This window comes from Fusarium phalaenopsidis (assembly GCF_050370095.1).
Source record: "Fusarium phalaenopsidis strain FUZ10S chromosome Unknown contig_32304, whole genome shotgun sequence".
Classification (NCBI taxonomy): Eukaryota; Fungi; Ascomycota; class Sordariomycetes; order Hypocreales; family Nectriaceae; genus Fusarium; species Fusarium phalaenopsidis.
In genome coordinates, this window is record NW_028145404.1 from 4,631,472 (window position 1) to 4,647,785 (window position 16,314).

General features: G+C 51.1%; 6 protein-coding genes and 1 non-coding gene across 7 annotated transcripts; 5 read left to right on the top strand and 2 right to left on the bottom strand.

Moving 5' to 3' along the window:
* Positions 1-185: 185 nt before the first annotated feature.
* On the top strand, positions 186-1,289 carry LRP88_10682 (uncharacterized protein; the record flags this gene model as incomplete). Its single annotated transcript, XM_083247134.1, has 1 exon — positions 186-1,289. The coding sequence occupies one exon, from the start codon at positions 186-188 to the stop codon at positions 1,287-1,289; it is 1,104 nt and encodes a 367-aa protein (XP_083098247.1).
* Positions 1,290-1,731: 442 nt separating this feature from the next.
* Positions 1,732-2,931, top strand: LRP88_10683 (FAD dependent oxidoreductase; the record flags this gene model as incomplete). The annotated part of the gene is made up of 1 exon (XM_083247135.1): positions 1,732-2,931. One exon carries the CDS (start codon positions 1,732-1,734, stop codon positions 2,929-2,931), a length of 1,200 nt encoding a protein of 399 aa, XP_083098248.1.
* A 3,468-nt stretch (positions 2,932-6,399) lies between these two features.
* On the top strand, positions 6,400-8,243 carry LRP88_10684 (major facilitator superfamily domain-containing protein; the record flags this gene model as incomplete). Its single annotated transcript, XM_083247136.1, has 6 exons — positions 6,400-6,518; positions 6,581-6,630; positions 6,687-7,351; positions 7,403-7,599; positions 7,651-7,863; positions 7,916-8,243. The coding sequence occupies 6 exons, from the start codon at positions 6,400-6,402 to the stop codon at positions 8,241-8,243; spliced, it is 1,572 nt and encodes a 523-aa protein (XP_083098249.1).
* A 670-nt stretch (positions 8,244-8,913) lies between these two features.
* Positions 8,914-8,996, bottom strand: LRP88_10685. The gene has a single exon. It is a non-coding gene; the product is annotated as a tRNA-His (tRNA).
* A 1,876-nt stretch (positions 8,997-10,872) lies between these two features.
* Positions 10,873-12,420, top strand: LRP88_10686 (uncharacterized protein; the record flags this gene model as incomplete). Its single annotated transcript, XM_083247137.1, has 4 exons — positions 10,873-10,924; positions 11,000-11,283; positions 11,367-11,585; positions 11,635-12,420. 4 exons carry the CDS (start codon positions 10,873-10,875, stop codon positions 12,418-12,420), a joined length of 1,341 nt encoding a protein of 446 aa, XP_083098250.1.
* A 492-nt stretch (positions 12,421-12,912) lies between these two features.
* Positions 12,913-14,561, top strand: LRP88_10687 (aspartic peptidase domain-containing protein; the record flags this gene model as incomplete). The annotated part of the gene is made up of 6 exons (XM_083247138.1): positions 12,913-13,099; positions 13,167-13,424; positions 13,480-13,683; positions 13,737-13,827; positions 13,884-14,254; positions 14,302-14,561. 6 exons carry the CDS (start codon positions 12,913-12,915, stop codon positions 14,559-14,561), a joined length of 1,371 nt encoding a protein of 456 aa, XP_083098251.1.
* A 238-nt stretch (positions 14,562-14,799) lies between these two features.
* LRP88_10688 (uncharacterized protein) lies at positions 14,800-16,095 on the bottom strand (the record flags this gene model as incomplete). The annotated part of the gene is made up of 1 exon (XM_083247139.1): positions 14,800-16,095. One exon carries the CDS (start codon positions 16,093-16,095, stop codon positions 14,800-14,802), a length of 1,296 nt encoding a protein of 431 aa, XP_083098252.1.
* Positions 16,096-16,314: the final 219 nt, after the last annotated feature.

A 16,314-nucleotide genomic window follows, 5' to 3' on the forward strand; every position in this document is an offset into this window, starting at 1 on the left:
CTAAATTTACACACTGAAATTGTTGCAGGTAGCTCTTCCGGATGAGTAATCATGGCGTGCAAGAACTCGCTTTCGCTTGCACTACCTGGCTGACTAGTGCCGTGTCCGTCGGAGCTGGGTGTAACATATTAAGCCTGTAATCTCACCCTCTCATCTCACATGAAACCCTTGCTGATCATATCAAGATGACCCCGCAAAAGACCTCAGCGGCACCCCTCCTCGGCACCACCCTCGTGGTGGGAGGCTGCGGCTTCTTGGGATACCATCTCGTCCGTCATCTACTCGCTGACAACGAAAGCGGTGCAGTCTATGTGGTAGACCGCGACATCAGCAAGAATCAGCACGAAAAGGTCACCTATGTCCGCGGCAGCATCACAGACAGCGCGTTGCTTGGCTCGCTCATCGCCAAGATCGAACCCAGTGTCATTTTCCACATCGCCTCGCCGATTGCTTCGCTCCCCGCCTCGAGGGAGGGCGAATTCCTCGAGACAAATGTCAAAGGGACAGAGGTTCTCCTCGCTGTCGCTGCTGAGAGTGAATCGGTTCAGGCGTTTGTCTACACCTCCAGTGTCGATATCTACACCAATCCGCCATACTTGAATGTTGTCGAATCTCACGAGCTGTGGCCGGCTTCTGACAAGTCCAACGAGTATAACCGGACCAAGGCGATTGCGGATCGTTTAGTTTGTGAAGCAAATGGTCCTCAGTTACGCACTGCCACACTCCGTCTTGGCCATGCATACGGCGAGAGACACATTCAGGGCATGGTCGAGGTTCTCGACATGTGCGAGGGCAGCAATAATCTTGTTCAAGTTGGCGCAGGTGAAAACGTTATGGAAGTCGTGTCTGCCGACAACTCCAGCATAGCCCATGTCCTTGCAGCAAAGGCCTTGCTCGATCCGAGTCGTGCAGCAGGCAAGGTGGACGGAGAGGCCTTCAACATATCCGATGGAGTCCCGATGCCATTTTGGCATCATATCAAGTTGATCTGGAAGACTGCCCTAGGCCAGGACGAACTGAAAAATCTCACCATCCTCCCTGCTTGGGTCATGATCGTGGCAGTCAATGTGGTCGAGTGGGTTCTCTGGATCTTTACCCTCAACATGGTCAAGCCCCCTGTCGAACTGCGGAGGGTTTCTCTTGACTATTGCCTTAATACTCATACGTATAGTATTGAAAAGGCGAGGGAGCGGCTTGGCTTTGAGCCGGTGTCGGATCATGATGCTGTGCTTGTGGAGTCTGTCAAGTGGATGCTGCGTCACCGAGAGACCTTGAAGAAGAGAGAATGATCTGAGACGAGATGTTTTTGGCCAACTCCATCCTGTTGGTCTCACGATTTCTGGTACTTCATCTTGGCATCAAACCTTTGCTGAGATTTACTTTGTTGGATGACCAGCAACGCCTTTTCCAGGTCATCGTACCATGCTTTCAACGACAAAGGCGTATTGACAGCTGGTTTAGTTGTGGACCTTGCGGAGTCTTGACCCATCGCGACGGAGTCGTTCAGCGGGTCTCGACGACAAGCCGAGGATGGGATGTCATTTTTGATTGGCTGCACACTAACAATTGCGCGCCCTTGCAATGATTAGACATTGGATCTTGTCTCTAGATGGGCGTTACTGTTGAATTCAGCTGAGTTGGGATAGTAGATATTTAACCATCATGCCGCCATTTCAATGCAATTTCTCGCAATCTCTTGCATGACAATTCTCCAACCATCTTATCACCATCATGTCTGATTCTCCAGAAACAGTCGTCATTGTCGGGGCTGGCATCGTCGGCTCCGCCTTGGCGTACTTCTTGTCTCAGTCCCCCACGCGCCGCAACATCAAAATCATCGATCGTTCTTTCAGTCCCCTCCTCGGATCAACAGGTCATGCGCCTGGCTTTGTCGGCCAGTTCAACGAGTCCGTGGTTCTCTCCAAGCTCGCCATTGATACTGTGGCAGAGTACACCAAGATCCCCGGTGGCTTCGATACTGTGGGTGGGCTGGAGATCGCTTTTGAGTCTCACGGGATCGAACGGCTCAAGTCTAGATGCGTAGATGCCGCAAAGCTGGGTCTTTCTGCTGAAATGCTGAGCATTGAGGAAGCACACAAGCTCGCGCCGGAGCTGGTCAACGAGACGGGCCCAGGCGCAGCCGTCTTCTTTTCCAGCGATGGCACTGCAAATGCGGGCAGAATCACTTCATTCTATCAAGAAGAGGCAAACAAATCTGGAGTGGAATTTGTGTCAGGCGAGGTGAAGAAGCTCGTCATTTCCGAAGGTCGCGTCACCGGCGTTGAGCTTGGCGAAGACTCCGCTCAGAGGTTGGACGCCGACAAGGTCATTCTTACTACGGGCATTTGGGCTCAGGATCTCGACAAAGACCTCGACTTTCCAGTGTCAGTCATTCCCGTCGGACATCCATACATGTACGGCAAAACAAGAGCCAAGAATGCTCGAAAACTCCCCTTCGTTCGATGGCCAGAACATCACGTCTACGCCAGAGATCATGGCGAAAGATACGGCATCGGCAGCTATCATCACGAACCGGTCAAGTGCAAGGCAAAAAACAACACTGCCATCGGAGAGTGGATCCAAGACTTCAAGCAGCCATTAAAGTTCGCCACAGGTCTGCTTCCACCCGCCGCCACAGAGGAGTTCAAGGACGGGGAGAGCTTCAACGGCATCTTTTCCATGACGCCAGATAACATGCCGTTGGCTGGAACGGTGACGTCTCTCCCGGGTTTGCACATGGGAGCTGCCATCTGGGTTACGCAGGCTGCTGGTACAGCAAAGTTCCTGGCGAGGTTGATTGATGGGCTGGAGGTGGATCAGCAGACCAAGGAGGCTCTTGACCCAGAGAGGTTCAGAGGGCAAGATTTTGCTGCGCTGGAGGAAAAGTCTCTTCAAGGCTACAACAATATCTACAAGACGGTGGGGAAGTAATAGCGGAAGCATAGAAAAGTCGGGACAAATGGTGTTGTGGATGGCCAACACGCCCGGCTCAGTTACCACTCACAAACACACTTGAATAGAAGCACAAATATGGGCGCCATCCCCTTTCGTTGTGCCATTTAATCAATTATTGAGATCATGATCTGCAGTGGAATTCGTCTCTCATTCAACTCAAACGCGTCATTTGGTTCTATTCTGTCGAATCTCTTATCAACATCACTCTCAGCCGCCTTGGCAGGCTGATCGCCGAGCATCAAGTCCATTCACTCTGTCCCAAACGCGCCACCCTACACTACCTATACATCGCTTTCTCGAGGATCAAGAAATTCTCCATCTTTCAGCACATTTTATTTTGACTTACCCTTGAGTTGAGACCTTTCGCTCAGGAGTTGACCGCAACCTCTTTCGGCCCTCTCCAGTTTAAGGGCGACAAAGAGCATAATTAGAGTGCAGCAAGCAATGGAAATATCCGACAGTTAGCAATCTTCCGGGGCGAGGCAGCAAGCGAGATCCTACAGGGGCATAAGATACAAGTAAAAGCCGTGAGTGGCGCGCAAAACCGACAACAGTCGTCATTTCAAGGATCCCACACGATGGCAGACCCGATTCAAGATTGGCAAGATCACCAGGTGCTGTCATTGAAGGGTAAATATTGGCCAGAAATCCGGTAATGACCTGTCAGGCGTTGATCCGGGGACACTCTCTGGCTTTCCGCGATGTCATCAACTTGGGCTTGGATGGCGAAATCCAGCTGGATGAGACACTTTAAACCAGGGAGGATGGGAGGCCTGCCAGAGGTTTCAATCAAATTCATGATGATAGATAAAGAACAAGGCAACACGTCCTTGGTCTGGTATTAGTTCAAGTGCGGCAAAAGCCTTTGTCTGAACTCGCCCTTGAGCGTTGGTAGACAGCAATTATGAGGCCCGCGAGGCCGGAACGTGGACAAATACCAACCGATAACGAGATCACTGCCATAGATCACGTATTCCGATGAGATTCGGACCTCCCATCTTGGAAAGAAAATCCAGATCGTCTTGTAGTGAATGTCTCGACCCTATCTTATCCAACATCAAAGAAGCAATCCTGAAATGCCGGCAACTGCTGTGGAGATTAGCCTACTTGACGATGCTCTAGAATCTCCAGATTACAATTCAAAAGCTCAATCGGGCTCACCGAGACGCGTAGCCCCGGCGCTACCGCCCCAAGTGCGCGCATTCAGACCCGGGGCTATGGCGCAATCCGCGTCCTCGGTGCCACCAATTCCGACCCTCTTGGTTGGCCTACCCACAACCATGTCACAAGACGCAAGCCTCCAAAAGCCTACTTCCCGAATCTCCTTTAGGGGTGTGACAGATTGTTGATTATGCTTAACCCAGGAGCTCGGACTGCGGGTTGCATGCGTCCCGTAGCTCGCGTGCTGGTCTGCTCAGACACTGGGCCCGCCACCCGCGATTGGGGGGGCAACGTTTTGCTTTTTTGCATGGTGAGTGGGCTCGTTAAGTCATGAAGCTAATGCCGGCTGGGCAGGAATGAGGGTCGAGATCAGGAGTCGAGATCGAGCGACGGATCGTCGCTGTTGGAAGTCGCTTCAAAGTGGAGGCCTCTTTGAGATTGTGACAGCGGGATCTTTCAGCCGCGATCTAGTGCTCCAGATGACATTGATCTTTGAGACTCAAGATATTGCAAATCTGTAGATCAGTGGCAAGATATTGACAGACTATTGAAGTGATTGCCAGTGTAGTAATAGACCACCAAGCGCCATCTTGAGCATACCTAGGGTAGGCAAGGAGCACGAGACCAACTCCAAGGCTGAGCCAAGGCTATCAACTCCAAAAAGTGGCTTTACCGAGCTGAAAAACAAGACCACGTTGAATCCACGAGAGCCATTGACGAATTTGATCCAGCGCCGCGCGTTGCGCACTGGCGCCACGTTGACAACCCGTTGCACGTCCTACTCCCCGTTGGAGCCTCTTTTCTCTTTGCCAAAAACCGCCCGCCGGCCCGTCGAGTCTCGACTCTCTAGCCCGCCTGGGAGGCTTGGCTCGAGCAAAAACATGCGTGGGGTGGGTGACGGATTACCTCAACGTTTGTGGTGATTTGTTACCTGGCGTTGGGGGTCACATTGCATTAGCTACGAGGCAGCGGCCTGCCGGTTCGGGCAGCTAGGGCCGGTCGCGTTAGATTCAGGCAGGGAGATGGTCTTGTAGATTTGAGGCTGAAATGGCGACATCCGAAGATGACATGGGGGAGAGGTCATGGTACGAGGGAAAGGGGGACGGACTGTCGGGCGGGGAGTTCAATCGAGGGGATACCCCAGCTCGTCCTGTGGGACACGCAATCTCTCGAGCTATGGACCGTGTGTGGGAATAATTCGGTGTCTGGACGTGGGTAGTCGGCGTCTCCAACGGTGCTTGACAGGTCGCAACGGCTTCTGAGAGCGTTTCATTACTCACGGATACGACCGAGGTGACGACGATCTCTTTCTCCTTCGAGCCCATCATCTCATCAGCAAGAGCATTTCGTCATGCTCCGGAACTCGTGGAAAACGACCGACCATTCCGGCGCTAACAGGCGAAGGAGTGAGGGTCCCCTCCCCTTGCCCGCAGGAAGAAGACTGGGTCCCCACAGAATAAAGCTCAAAATTAAAGCCAATAAGCTAATCCTTAAGCTTATTCCACCGTCAAAGATCCCGGACGAGTGGACGAACCAGCTGCACCACGACCATTTCAGCAGGCCGTGGTTCGATCGTTGCTTGCTTTGTCTTGTCTTCTCTTGTCGCGGCAGTGACACCGGGGAGATCATCTGAGCTCGGGTGGCAATCTCTCTGCTGGAGAGACATCTGGTGCGACTGACTCCCCGCGCGTGGCGCTCTGGACCAGCGTTATTTCGCTTGGCAGAGCTGGTTTCTTCACGGGCGCGTGCTGCAGATCCAGCTATCGGGGAGTCTGGGCCCCCCCGGACAGGGAACTTTCACGGGGAGTCCAGCGGGGAGTTGATCTGAGGTTTCTCGCCCATGCCCACCCTCTCGCGACGCCTCGCCGGGGAGATCGTAGGATGAAACCTCTTCTCCATTGGAGCTCTCTTCACCCATGAGTCATTTAATTCTCATAGTTCCCCCCCACGGGCAACAAATCGGAGGCGGTAATGGCGAGTGGAGGGGACGGGGTCTTGGCCTGGCACACTAGCTTTTCAGCAGAACCTTGAAGCCATCCTATCAAGACCTGGTGCCCCGGCACTTGCTGTATTGCGTGCTCGAATTCTGCCATGTCACCATCCCCCGCCCAGACCAAATCCAGACCGAACCGACGCACTTTGCACCCAGGCGTCTTGGCAAGAAGGCTTGGCAGTGAGCCTTGGCGATAGCTGCCAAAGTCTTGAAAAGGGCGACAGAGAACCCTTCGAAGAGAATCTTTTTTGGTGCATCCAAGACACTTGCAAACCATACAGTCGGTAATCATGGGCAATCTCGAAATCAACTCGGACCCGAACCAGTTCTCCCGTCCCAGGGACGACGAGGAGGCTCTCACGCTCCGCAATGATTGGAGTCCACAGGAGGAGCGCAAGGCCAAGCGCAAGTACGTTCATGCATCGGATCGTCGCTGGACCGTCGGCAAAAGCTAACAGTGGTTGAAAACAGGCTCGACCTTATCATCATGCCCCTCCTGACGCTTGGCTTCTTCTGCCTCCGTGAGCATCAACCCTCCACGCTACCACTTCAACACCTTCTAATCTCTCCCATGCAGAGCTCGATCGAGGAAACATTGCCAATGCCATCACCGATAACTTCATGGAGGATGTCGGTGTCACGCAGAACCAGTTCAATGTCGGCCAGCAGATGCTCTCGCTGGGCATCGTGCTCTTCGAGATCCCCTCTAACATGATCCTCTACCGTGTCGGCCCCGGCAAGTGGCTGACCCTGCAGCTCTTCCTCTTCGGCACCGTCAGCACCTTCCAGGCTTTCCAGAACAACTATGGCTCCTTCATCGCGACTCGATTCCTCCTCGGTATTACCGAGTCTGGCTTCATCCCCGGTGGTCTCTGGACACTCTCGACCTGGTACACCCGCAAGGAAACCGCTAAGCGTGTCATGTTCTTCTACTTTGGTAACCAGTTCGGTCAGGCTTCCTCCAAGCTCCTGGCCTATGGTATCCTCCACATGCGCGGTGTCGGCGATAAGGCTGGTTGGTTCTGGCTGTTTGCTCTCATGGGCGGCTTCACCGTTGTGAGCGGTTTCATCCTCGGCTTCTGCCTCCCCGACTCCTTCAAGAACCCTCGCAGCACCTTCCTGCCCAACTACAGCTTCTTCACTGAGAGAGAACTGCACATTCTGCAGACCCGTGTTCTCCTTGATGACCCCATGAAGGGCAAGAAGAAGAAGAAGATTGGTCTGACTGCTTTCAAGAAGGCTGTGAGTAGCCTCATCATCTTACCTAGTCCCACATATCACTGACATTTCTAGTTCTCCAACTGGCGTCTCTGGGTTCACGTCATCATCACCCTTGCCAACAACGGTCCTCAGCGTGCCTTTGATACCTACTCGCCTTCGATTGTCAAGAGTTTCGGTTTCGCTGGCCTCACCAGCAACGCTTTGGCCTCCGTCGGTCTCTTCCTGCAGATTCCTGTCTCCTGGACTTTCAGTTATGTCTCTGATCACTAGTGAGTACTACCACCATTATACAAGCGTTTGCATTCACTGACACCCCACAGCAACAAGCGACCCGAGACTGTCATGGCCGGCCTGAGCATGCATTTGCTCGGTTACGTCTTTAACCGTATCTTCACTGAGCTCAGCATCCGAGGTGTCAGCTACTTTGGTGTTGTCTGGACTCAGACTTTTGGTACCTTTTCGCATCCCCTCAACATTGCTTGGATGTCGCTTGCTTGCGACGACTCCGAGGAACGAGCCCTTGCCATGGCCATGTGAGTACTTCTTCACCAATCTTCCATACCGCATTTACTAATGCAATAACAGGGTCATCATGGGTGCAAACATCGCCGGTATCTACGGTGCCCAGATCTTCCGATCCGACGACAAGCCCAAGTACCGCCGCGGCTTCACCATCAACATCGTCGTTCTCAGCATCGGTCTCGCTCTTGCCGTTCTCCGATTCTTCGACGACAAGATCTGGCGCCGCAGCAAGGTCGCCCAGATCGAGGCTCAGCTCGCCCGCGAGAACGGCAACGACAGCAACAGCGATGAGAAGTCTGGTTCTAGGACACCTGACCACATTCCTACTCATGGTCTTGAGAAGACGTCCCCAGTTGAGCTGAACGCCGCTGTCCGACCCACACATGGTTAATTTGACTAGACTGAATTGTTTTGGTACTTGAAACTTTCCTCTTGAGAAATGTTTCTTATGGACTGGTGCGAAGGAAAAAGATGTCGGGTGTTCTGGAAGCGTAGAGCGATGCTGTTTGCGAGATATAATGATGGAACTGCTTGAGCCACTACACGTATATGAGATATCCTACATACGCTAAAGAAGTGTTTTGTGAAATTGTTCTCGTCTTGAGAAGTGCTTTGAATTAGCTTGTGTTCAACGATCTCCCTGTGGTGACGATCCGCGCCGGCATTAATCTAAGTAACACGCGTTTCGCCTTTGGCGCAGCATATCTAAATGGGTTATCTTCGTTCAGGTTCATGCCTGAAGTCAGAGGTACGGGCAAGCTTGCTTAATGATATCCGAGTCTACTGTTCTACCGACTGGCGCAGTTATTCCGTCAAGAGCTGAGCTTCAACTACAACAAAAAGCACAATGAGCCAACTGTTCATAACCACCAAGCCGCTGCGAGCTTGCAAATCCATATTTTAATCCCTTTGACACGTTTCCCAAATGGTCTGGTACAAATGAACAAATTTCCTCGACCCTTGCCAAGTCTATTAGTTGTCCCCTCTAGTGGTTGTATGATGCCATGATTCTGCACGACCAAACCTTGGACGCCATGCCAAATGGCAAAAAGAAGGTGTTTTGCCGTCAGCAAGACTCGAACTTGCGTTTTCAGTGCTCTCAAGAGGCCACAAACTGATGTACTAACCCCTATACGATGACGGCTTGCTTGTTGTTGAGGACAGCTATGTTAATCCGTTTAGTATAACTGCTCTCTTCGGAATGAATTTAGGGGGCTGGCCATATCAGGAAATCCGCTCTGTGGCTCACGTAAGAACAAATATGATCTCAGGTACGTCACAAATGACGAAAACGAATCTGAGGTTTCTATGGTAATTGTCTTAGCGGTTTTTGAACCACCGGAACCGATATCCAGCGCTCAGAAATGAATGTGGACTAATCCGATATAACTCAATGAAAGCAAACAATCGATGCTACCCAATTTTGGCTGGATATCACACAATACTGATGCCTGAGAACTGAGCTTTAACACCAAAGATTGCCTGGTCAAAGCCCTCGTCTTCAAAGATTGCCTCGTCAACGTCCTCGTCTTCAAAGATTCGATCAAAACCCTTGACATACTGATCAGTCCGACAACACCCAATTCGTTGATAGATATCTGGTGCTCCAGTGGAATGCTTTTCTAGGATAAGATAGTCAATGAGGCAACACCCTGTTTGATTCTCGAAGGGGTACAAAATGATGGGAAGAAGAAAAGGACGGCGTTTTCCATCCCAACTTCCGGGAGATGTATCCAAATAAACCGTTGCGACGCGAGGTGCTGTGCGAATGCGAATGGATTCGGGCGGATGATTCCATTGTGCTGGGAACAAGGCCCCATGCAATTTGATGCATCCATAGCGTACTCCGACTGTGGGATCCGCTTCTCGATTTATGGTTTCAATTGCTCTGACGGACACGAGGTTGACATTGTCCCATATTGTTGGTCTATATTGTATCGTGACGGAACTTTGCACCGATGACCAAGACCAGGAGGGGGCCAAATAGTCAACAGGACCCGGCCTCGGCGTGGTTACTCTCCAGTTGAGCATTTCGACCAGCCAGGACTTCCAAAGGCCGGCAACATACTCGTCGCCAGTATGCTCTTGGAAGAGTTTTGCTATTCTTGCAAATGCGACAAGCTTATCAGTAGGCTTAGTTAGGGAACATTTAGAATAGTTCTCAACCGAGGTTTTCCAGGTCAGATACGTCATATCTGAGAACAAATGCCGTTGGCCGTCTTGTCTAGGAACTCCCCGTCTCGAAAGTGCATCATAGCTCTTGTCATATTCGTGACTTGGAACACCACCCGGAAAACCTTCGCACTTGTCGTCCGTCATGCACTCCCACATTATTTGATCATGCCTAAAGGAAAGGACCCGCGGGGACAGAAAGCGCTCTTGGAAGATCCATCCTCTTGTGAGTAGTTCACTTCTGCCGAAGTGTGTTAGCCAATATTCTGAGTCCCAGATGTAAAAGTCCTCGGGAGCCTTGTCCCCAAAGGCGACATGTACAACCGCAGGGCGCGCTAGTTCGATTGGTGTGATGTTTGAGCGAAGTTAGTTGCCTGACCAGAGAGGGGGCTTCCCCAGTCTAGCTTACGCCTCTATGATGCCTCATTGGTCCGTTCGTACGGGCATCCCCATTCCTGAATCCTTCTATTCGTGTTGATTGGCTGGGTTGAGCTGACCGACAAGGGTGAGCGAGCATTGGTAATCTTCACTCCGACAGCTTCATCACAACTAACCTTCTTCTCTTCGCATTCTTTCCCCACGATCACGCCGTCCATATGCCGTTGGCTTGGGATACGTATGCAGACCAGATATGACGCGTGTTAAAACTGGCCAGAGACAACGCACCAGGGCCCCAAAGGTCCGTACAGGGTGCGGAACTTGCAAGTGAGTGACCACTCTTCGATGCGATGTCTCTGTCTAACGGTTCATGCAGGAGTTGGTCATCTTCATAACTGTGTAATTTGTCGGCTAATTTTCCTGGCAGTCCGCAAGGTCAAGTGTGACGAGGCCCGTCCAGCCTGCAAGAGATGTACGTCACCCCAAAAAGCCCACCTTTACAAGCAGCTAACTCGGTTCTAGGTACCTCGACAGGCCGAAAATGCGATGGGTATCGAGTTGGCTCTCACAGTCCGTCAAATTCTCTGACTTTTCCAGTGGGTGTAGGGTCCATCTACGCCCTCACACCCCAGGCAAGATCGTTACAGTTCTTTACGGAAAAGACTCTTGCCGGTCTCCAGACCTTCTTTCCCGACCATTTGTGGAATACCAAGATTCTTCAGATAGCCCAGTCTACCGAATGCATCAGGAACGCCGTCATCGCTTTGGCCTCGTTCCACGAGCAGTATCTTACGCTCAACTCATCCCAACAATCTGACCCAAAATTTGGACTGGGTCACTACAATCTTGCCATCAGGCAGTCAATCTCCTCCTCAAGTGAGGTGACCGCACCGCCACATATACCGATTCTTTCTTGTCTGATATTCGTCTGCATTGAGGAAAGTTTCATGTCTCTCGTCCTCAGATGTATGCTCACACCATCAAGGTCCTCCAGGGCAAAATCGAATCAGCCATCGCGCTCTTCAAGTACGGCTGTAAAATGATTGAACAGTATCAATCTGGCATTTGCTCGGTCAACCAGTTTGGGAATTGCTACCTTAACCCTCAACTTCATTCCGATGCTGTCATGACCCTGCAGCTCGCCAAAGCATTGTTCAAACGTATCGCCGTCCAGATCTACATGGTGAGAAAACAATCATGGACTGGAGTATTTTGCGCTAACATCGGGCTAGCTCACTGGAGACGTGGATACTCAACTTGTTATTGCTTTCAAGGACACGTTTGGAGGGACATATCCCCTCCATGAAATGCCCTTCAGATGCCTTGCCGAAGCACGAGAGGCGCTTCTAGACATAATCGTAGAGCAAGCCAGTCCCGGGCTCAAAGGACAAGACGCAGAGCAGCTCATGTTCCATTCTGTCAAGATTAGACAGTGGTGCTCTTCGTTCGATACTCTGATAGCTAAGGACTACTCTGGCGAGAAACCATTAAGCGATGTCGAGCGGAGGGCCATTGCGCTTTTGCAAGTGTACCGACAATACCTTGAGATTAATGTCGCCAAATATGCCTATGGCCAAGGTGACCCCTGCTTCTGGGATCGCTTTACGGCTGAGTTTGGCAACATGATCAATAACGCTGCTATCGCAACCGGCCTTGACGGCAAAGGGTCAGAGCAAACTTCCAAGTCACTTTTCCACATGGACATTGGCGTTTCTTCAATCCTCTTTTCCATAATAGCAAGATGTCGGGACCCAGCGATACGCAGGAAGGCAATTGGAATTATGCTCGCAGACAGGTCCCAGGAAGGCGTATGGAACTCGCCGCTGGCAGCCCAAGGTGCAATCAAACTGATGGAACTCGAGGAAAATCGAAGTGGAAAAGAAGTTAAGTGCAGTCGAGATATCCCTGAGGAAGCGAGAGTACGAACTGTGCGTCTGTATTTGGAGAGTGGCAAGAGGACGGCCAAGATGGTATATGGGTTTGATCAGGGTTCCTGGGAGTGGACGATACCGTCTTAAGGGGAGATTTATGACTGGTTACAGCCACTTTCAGTGACAAAGTGGTATTTCTACGTCAACATCACAGCCCCAGGCTAGTGAAGCTATACAACCCTGTCAAGTCCCAGCTCGCCCCAGTGTCCGTACGAACTGACGAATCACAACGCGCCACTACCCAGATCGAGACTGCTTGCCCTGGTTTATTCCTGAGAAGCTGAGACTCGTCACAGGGCTGAGCAAAGTTTTAGGTGCTGCCTTCTGTTACAAGCTCTTATTACGTATCTAGGCTCGTATGGTCCGTCACATTAGGATCAAATGTGATACAATCCCTATAACAGCAGTGGATTCATCTACAACGTAATTTCTTAATCTTAGAGCTTCTCATTAATTTTCAATCATGAGCCGCGTAAGACAATCTATACTTACTTATAGCTGGAAAGCATAAATACAGTCGCATGTCTTCTCAAAATCCTTTCAACACCACCAACGCAAACTATCTCCGCCTTCTTCAAGATGCGGGTTGTCGGTTCTAGCTCCGGAATGACTGCCTTTTTGGCATTCCAATTTTTCATCTCTCCTCTGCTCCTGGCTCAGGCTACGCAAGTTGTTGAGTATCCGATTAAGCTTCTTCAACGATCCACTCCTGACAGTGTTGTGCCTACCACCATCTACAATGAGCAATGGATCTACACTGTAGAAAGTGAGCATACGAACATTTTTCACGAACATTTTTCACGTCATATCAGTCACTGACCTCCACACACCAGTTGCAATCGGAAACCCCCCACAAAAGACTCTTGTGCAAGTCGACACAGGATCTGCCTACCTCTGGGTCAACGCAAACTGCTCCTCGGCACCTACAGCTTTCGATCAGCAAAAGTTCTGCCAAAGCGTTCCTCGCTACGACCTTGCAGCCTCTAGCTCTGTTGAAGGACCCATTGGCTCTCGCACACTGGGATACGGGTCAGGCCCAGAGGTGATTGGCGCTATTGTCGATGTCTACGAAGACGCAGTCACTGTGGGCAGTAGGTTTTCTCAAATAGACACAAAGACTCTCAAGAGATACTGACTGTAAACCAGATGCCAAGATAATGACTCAGAGGTTTGGTGTTGCATCCAACAGCCTTGGACTGCCGGTCGGTATCATGGGACTCGGACCTGTCTTCAACGCCACTTTCGATTTCAGGGAGCCTTACGCCTTGGTGCTGGATTCGTTGGCAGTGAACAATATTATTTCCAGCAGGGCTTATAGCCTTGCCCTTGGCTCTGCATCAGACGAAAGCGGTACGTAATATTCAATATGTTCCGATATGATCTCCTAACATGGTTACTTTCAGGTTCATTGATATTCGGGGGTTTGGACAGAGGCAGGTTCTCTGGATCTCTCAAGAAAACCCCGGTCGTCAAGAGCCGAGACGGCGGTACAAGGTGTGTATACGCTACGCTGCATTCTGCCAGGTTTCACTGCTAACCCCTGAATCAAGGTTCACAGTCAACCTCTCGTCCGTTGGAATAGACGCCGGAAACGGGACCCATCGGCAATACTCTCTCAAGGACGCCAACGTCCATCTCGACAGTGGCCACACATTTTCCAAGCTACAGACGGACCTTGCAGAGCAGATCTTCCAGGATCTAGACGCCGAACTTGACCAAGATCTCGGCTTCTACCTCGTTGACTGCAAAGTGCGAGACCACGAAGGGGGTATCACCTTTGGATTTGGAGGCGATAAGATCATCACTGTTCCCTTCCGCGAGCTTGTGTATACTGCTCAGGGCCTCTGTGCAGTTGGTCTTGAGCCGATCAAGGAGGGCGAACAGCAGGTTCTTGGCGACAGTTTCCTGAGGGCTGCATACGGTGAGTCAATGAGCCCGTTGCGACGCAAAGTTTGCTAACTGAATCAGTTGTCTTTGACTGGGACAATGAGGAGATTCAAGTCGCACAAGCTGCCAACTGCAGCTCGGAGATTGTTCCCATCGGTCGTGGCAGTGACGCTGTGCCCTCAGTGGTAGGGGCATGTGGCTCAAATACCACCACTTCCACGACAGAATCAACTGCCTCGGTTAGAGGATTTCCTTCTTCTGCTGGCAATTTGCATGCCGAAAAGTGGCAGTTCGTCGGCACCCTAGCGACCCTGCTTCTCTTCTGTCTCTTTGTCGTTTAAGCTTGTTGCCAAGGATATGCATTCGGTACGAGAAGGATTGATGGATAGAGAAGTTTAGATTCATGGCATTTGTCACTTTGATTATTTTGTTTCAAGACAGTGCACCATAGGGAGCTATTTTCCTTCGACCCGTGTAAATGTAGACAATAATGAACAAATGCGTCAGTATTCACACCCTCATTAGAAGCATCAACTGTACTCTCCGAGTCTCTAACCCTATATCTGATCGTTTTAATGTCTATTCTAACCCACCTAGGTACCTTTCCGAGTCTAGCACAGTCCCAAGACGCCAATACCTCTCAAGTCGTGAAGTCGTAACATCATAGCCGTTCGAAGCCGCCTGAGCCACAGATTCAGTCGGCGTAGCATGGATCAGATCCTCCTCACTCTTCTCCGGCTCCAACTGTTCAACCTCCCTCATTGGCTCCCAGTGCACTGTTCCATACCGATACATCTCTCCAAATGTCCCCGGCCGATGATCTAAATCCTGGATCTGCTTGACAAGATCTCCCAGAGCGGGGGGACCCCCTGCAGAGCTGTGGTAGACTTTGTACATGTGACTCTTTTCGAGCATCTCAATAACAAACGCCTCAGCCTTTGCTCTCTTCTCCAGATCTGGTTCGTTAAGTCGCGTCGTAAACATCTCGACCTGTTTGTATCCATCGTAGTCGGTCCTGATGGCGCCGAGAATGCCGTTCCGGATACCCTCAACCATGAAAACCTTGTTCTCAAAGAACTCACGGCCATTCCAGCCGGTGCTGACATCGTGCAAGTTTCGCGTGCGGTCGCCGATGAGCATCTGAGAAACATAGTCGCTCATGGACTTGACCTTGTCCTCCATTCCCCAGTCGGCCATGCCGTCGGCAAGTCCAATATCCTTGATGAGAGGATGGGTGTGGACGCCGTCAACATTGGTTCGACCTTGCCAAATCGCTTTGTAGCCGTTGTGCCAGTTCTCGATAAATTTGCAGCCCTTTCTAGCGGCGAGCATGTAGTTGCCGAAACTACCCCATTGCTTCCTTATCTGACCGCTGATGATCCATGCGGCCATCTCATACTCCGAGCCAGGGGCCGTGAGGGCATCCCAGAAGAGCGCATCGAGGTGTGTGTGAAGCATGTTTCCCACGTCCATCCAGACACCGCCATGCTCAAACAATAGAGGCAAACGCACAAGGTCAGCAGCATGCTGAGGAGCGTGTCTACCATCCATGGTCTTGTTGGCGAAACAGTCAGGAAACCATTCCTCTCCGACATAATTGTAGATGTTGTTTGGTGAATCATCCAGAAGGTCCACAATGCGCACAGTCCACGAAGGTCCGAGGCGTCGCACCCAATTCAGGACGGTGCAGCGGTAGCTCGGGTACATCTTATCGATGCCCTTGTCCCAAAACGCCCAAACATTCTTCTCAGATGTAATGGGCTGGAACGTTTGAAGCTGGGCAACGATGTCTTTGTCGGATCTCAGATCAAGGAGTTGGCGGGGAATTTCGCGGAGGCCAGTGGCCGATTTGGGAATTTGGAATTCAGACTCCATTGTGTTGTAGATAGTGGATTAATTGTAGGAGATAATGTTGTTATGTGGTGTTGGTTCTCTCGTTTGATGGCGCGCAACTCGTCTTTTTATCTTTTCGTCTCTTCCGTTTTGGGAAAATGATTCATAGTGAGACGACCGCCACTGAATCCACTTGGTGCGCCTTGGCCATGGGCTGTGTCAAGCTTGCAAACGCACATTGCTCCTGTTCAATTGTCAAAC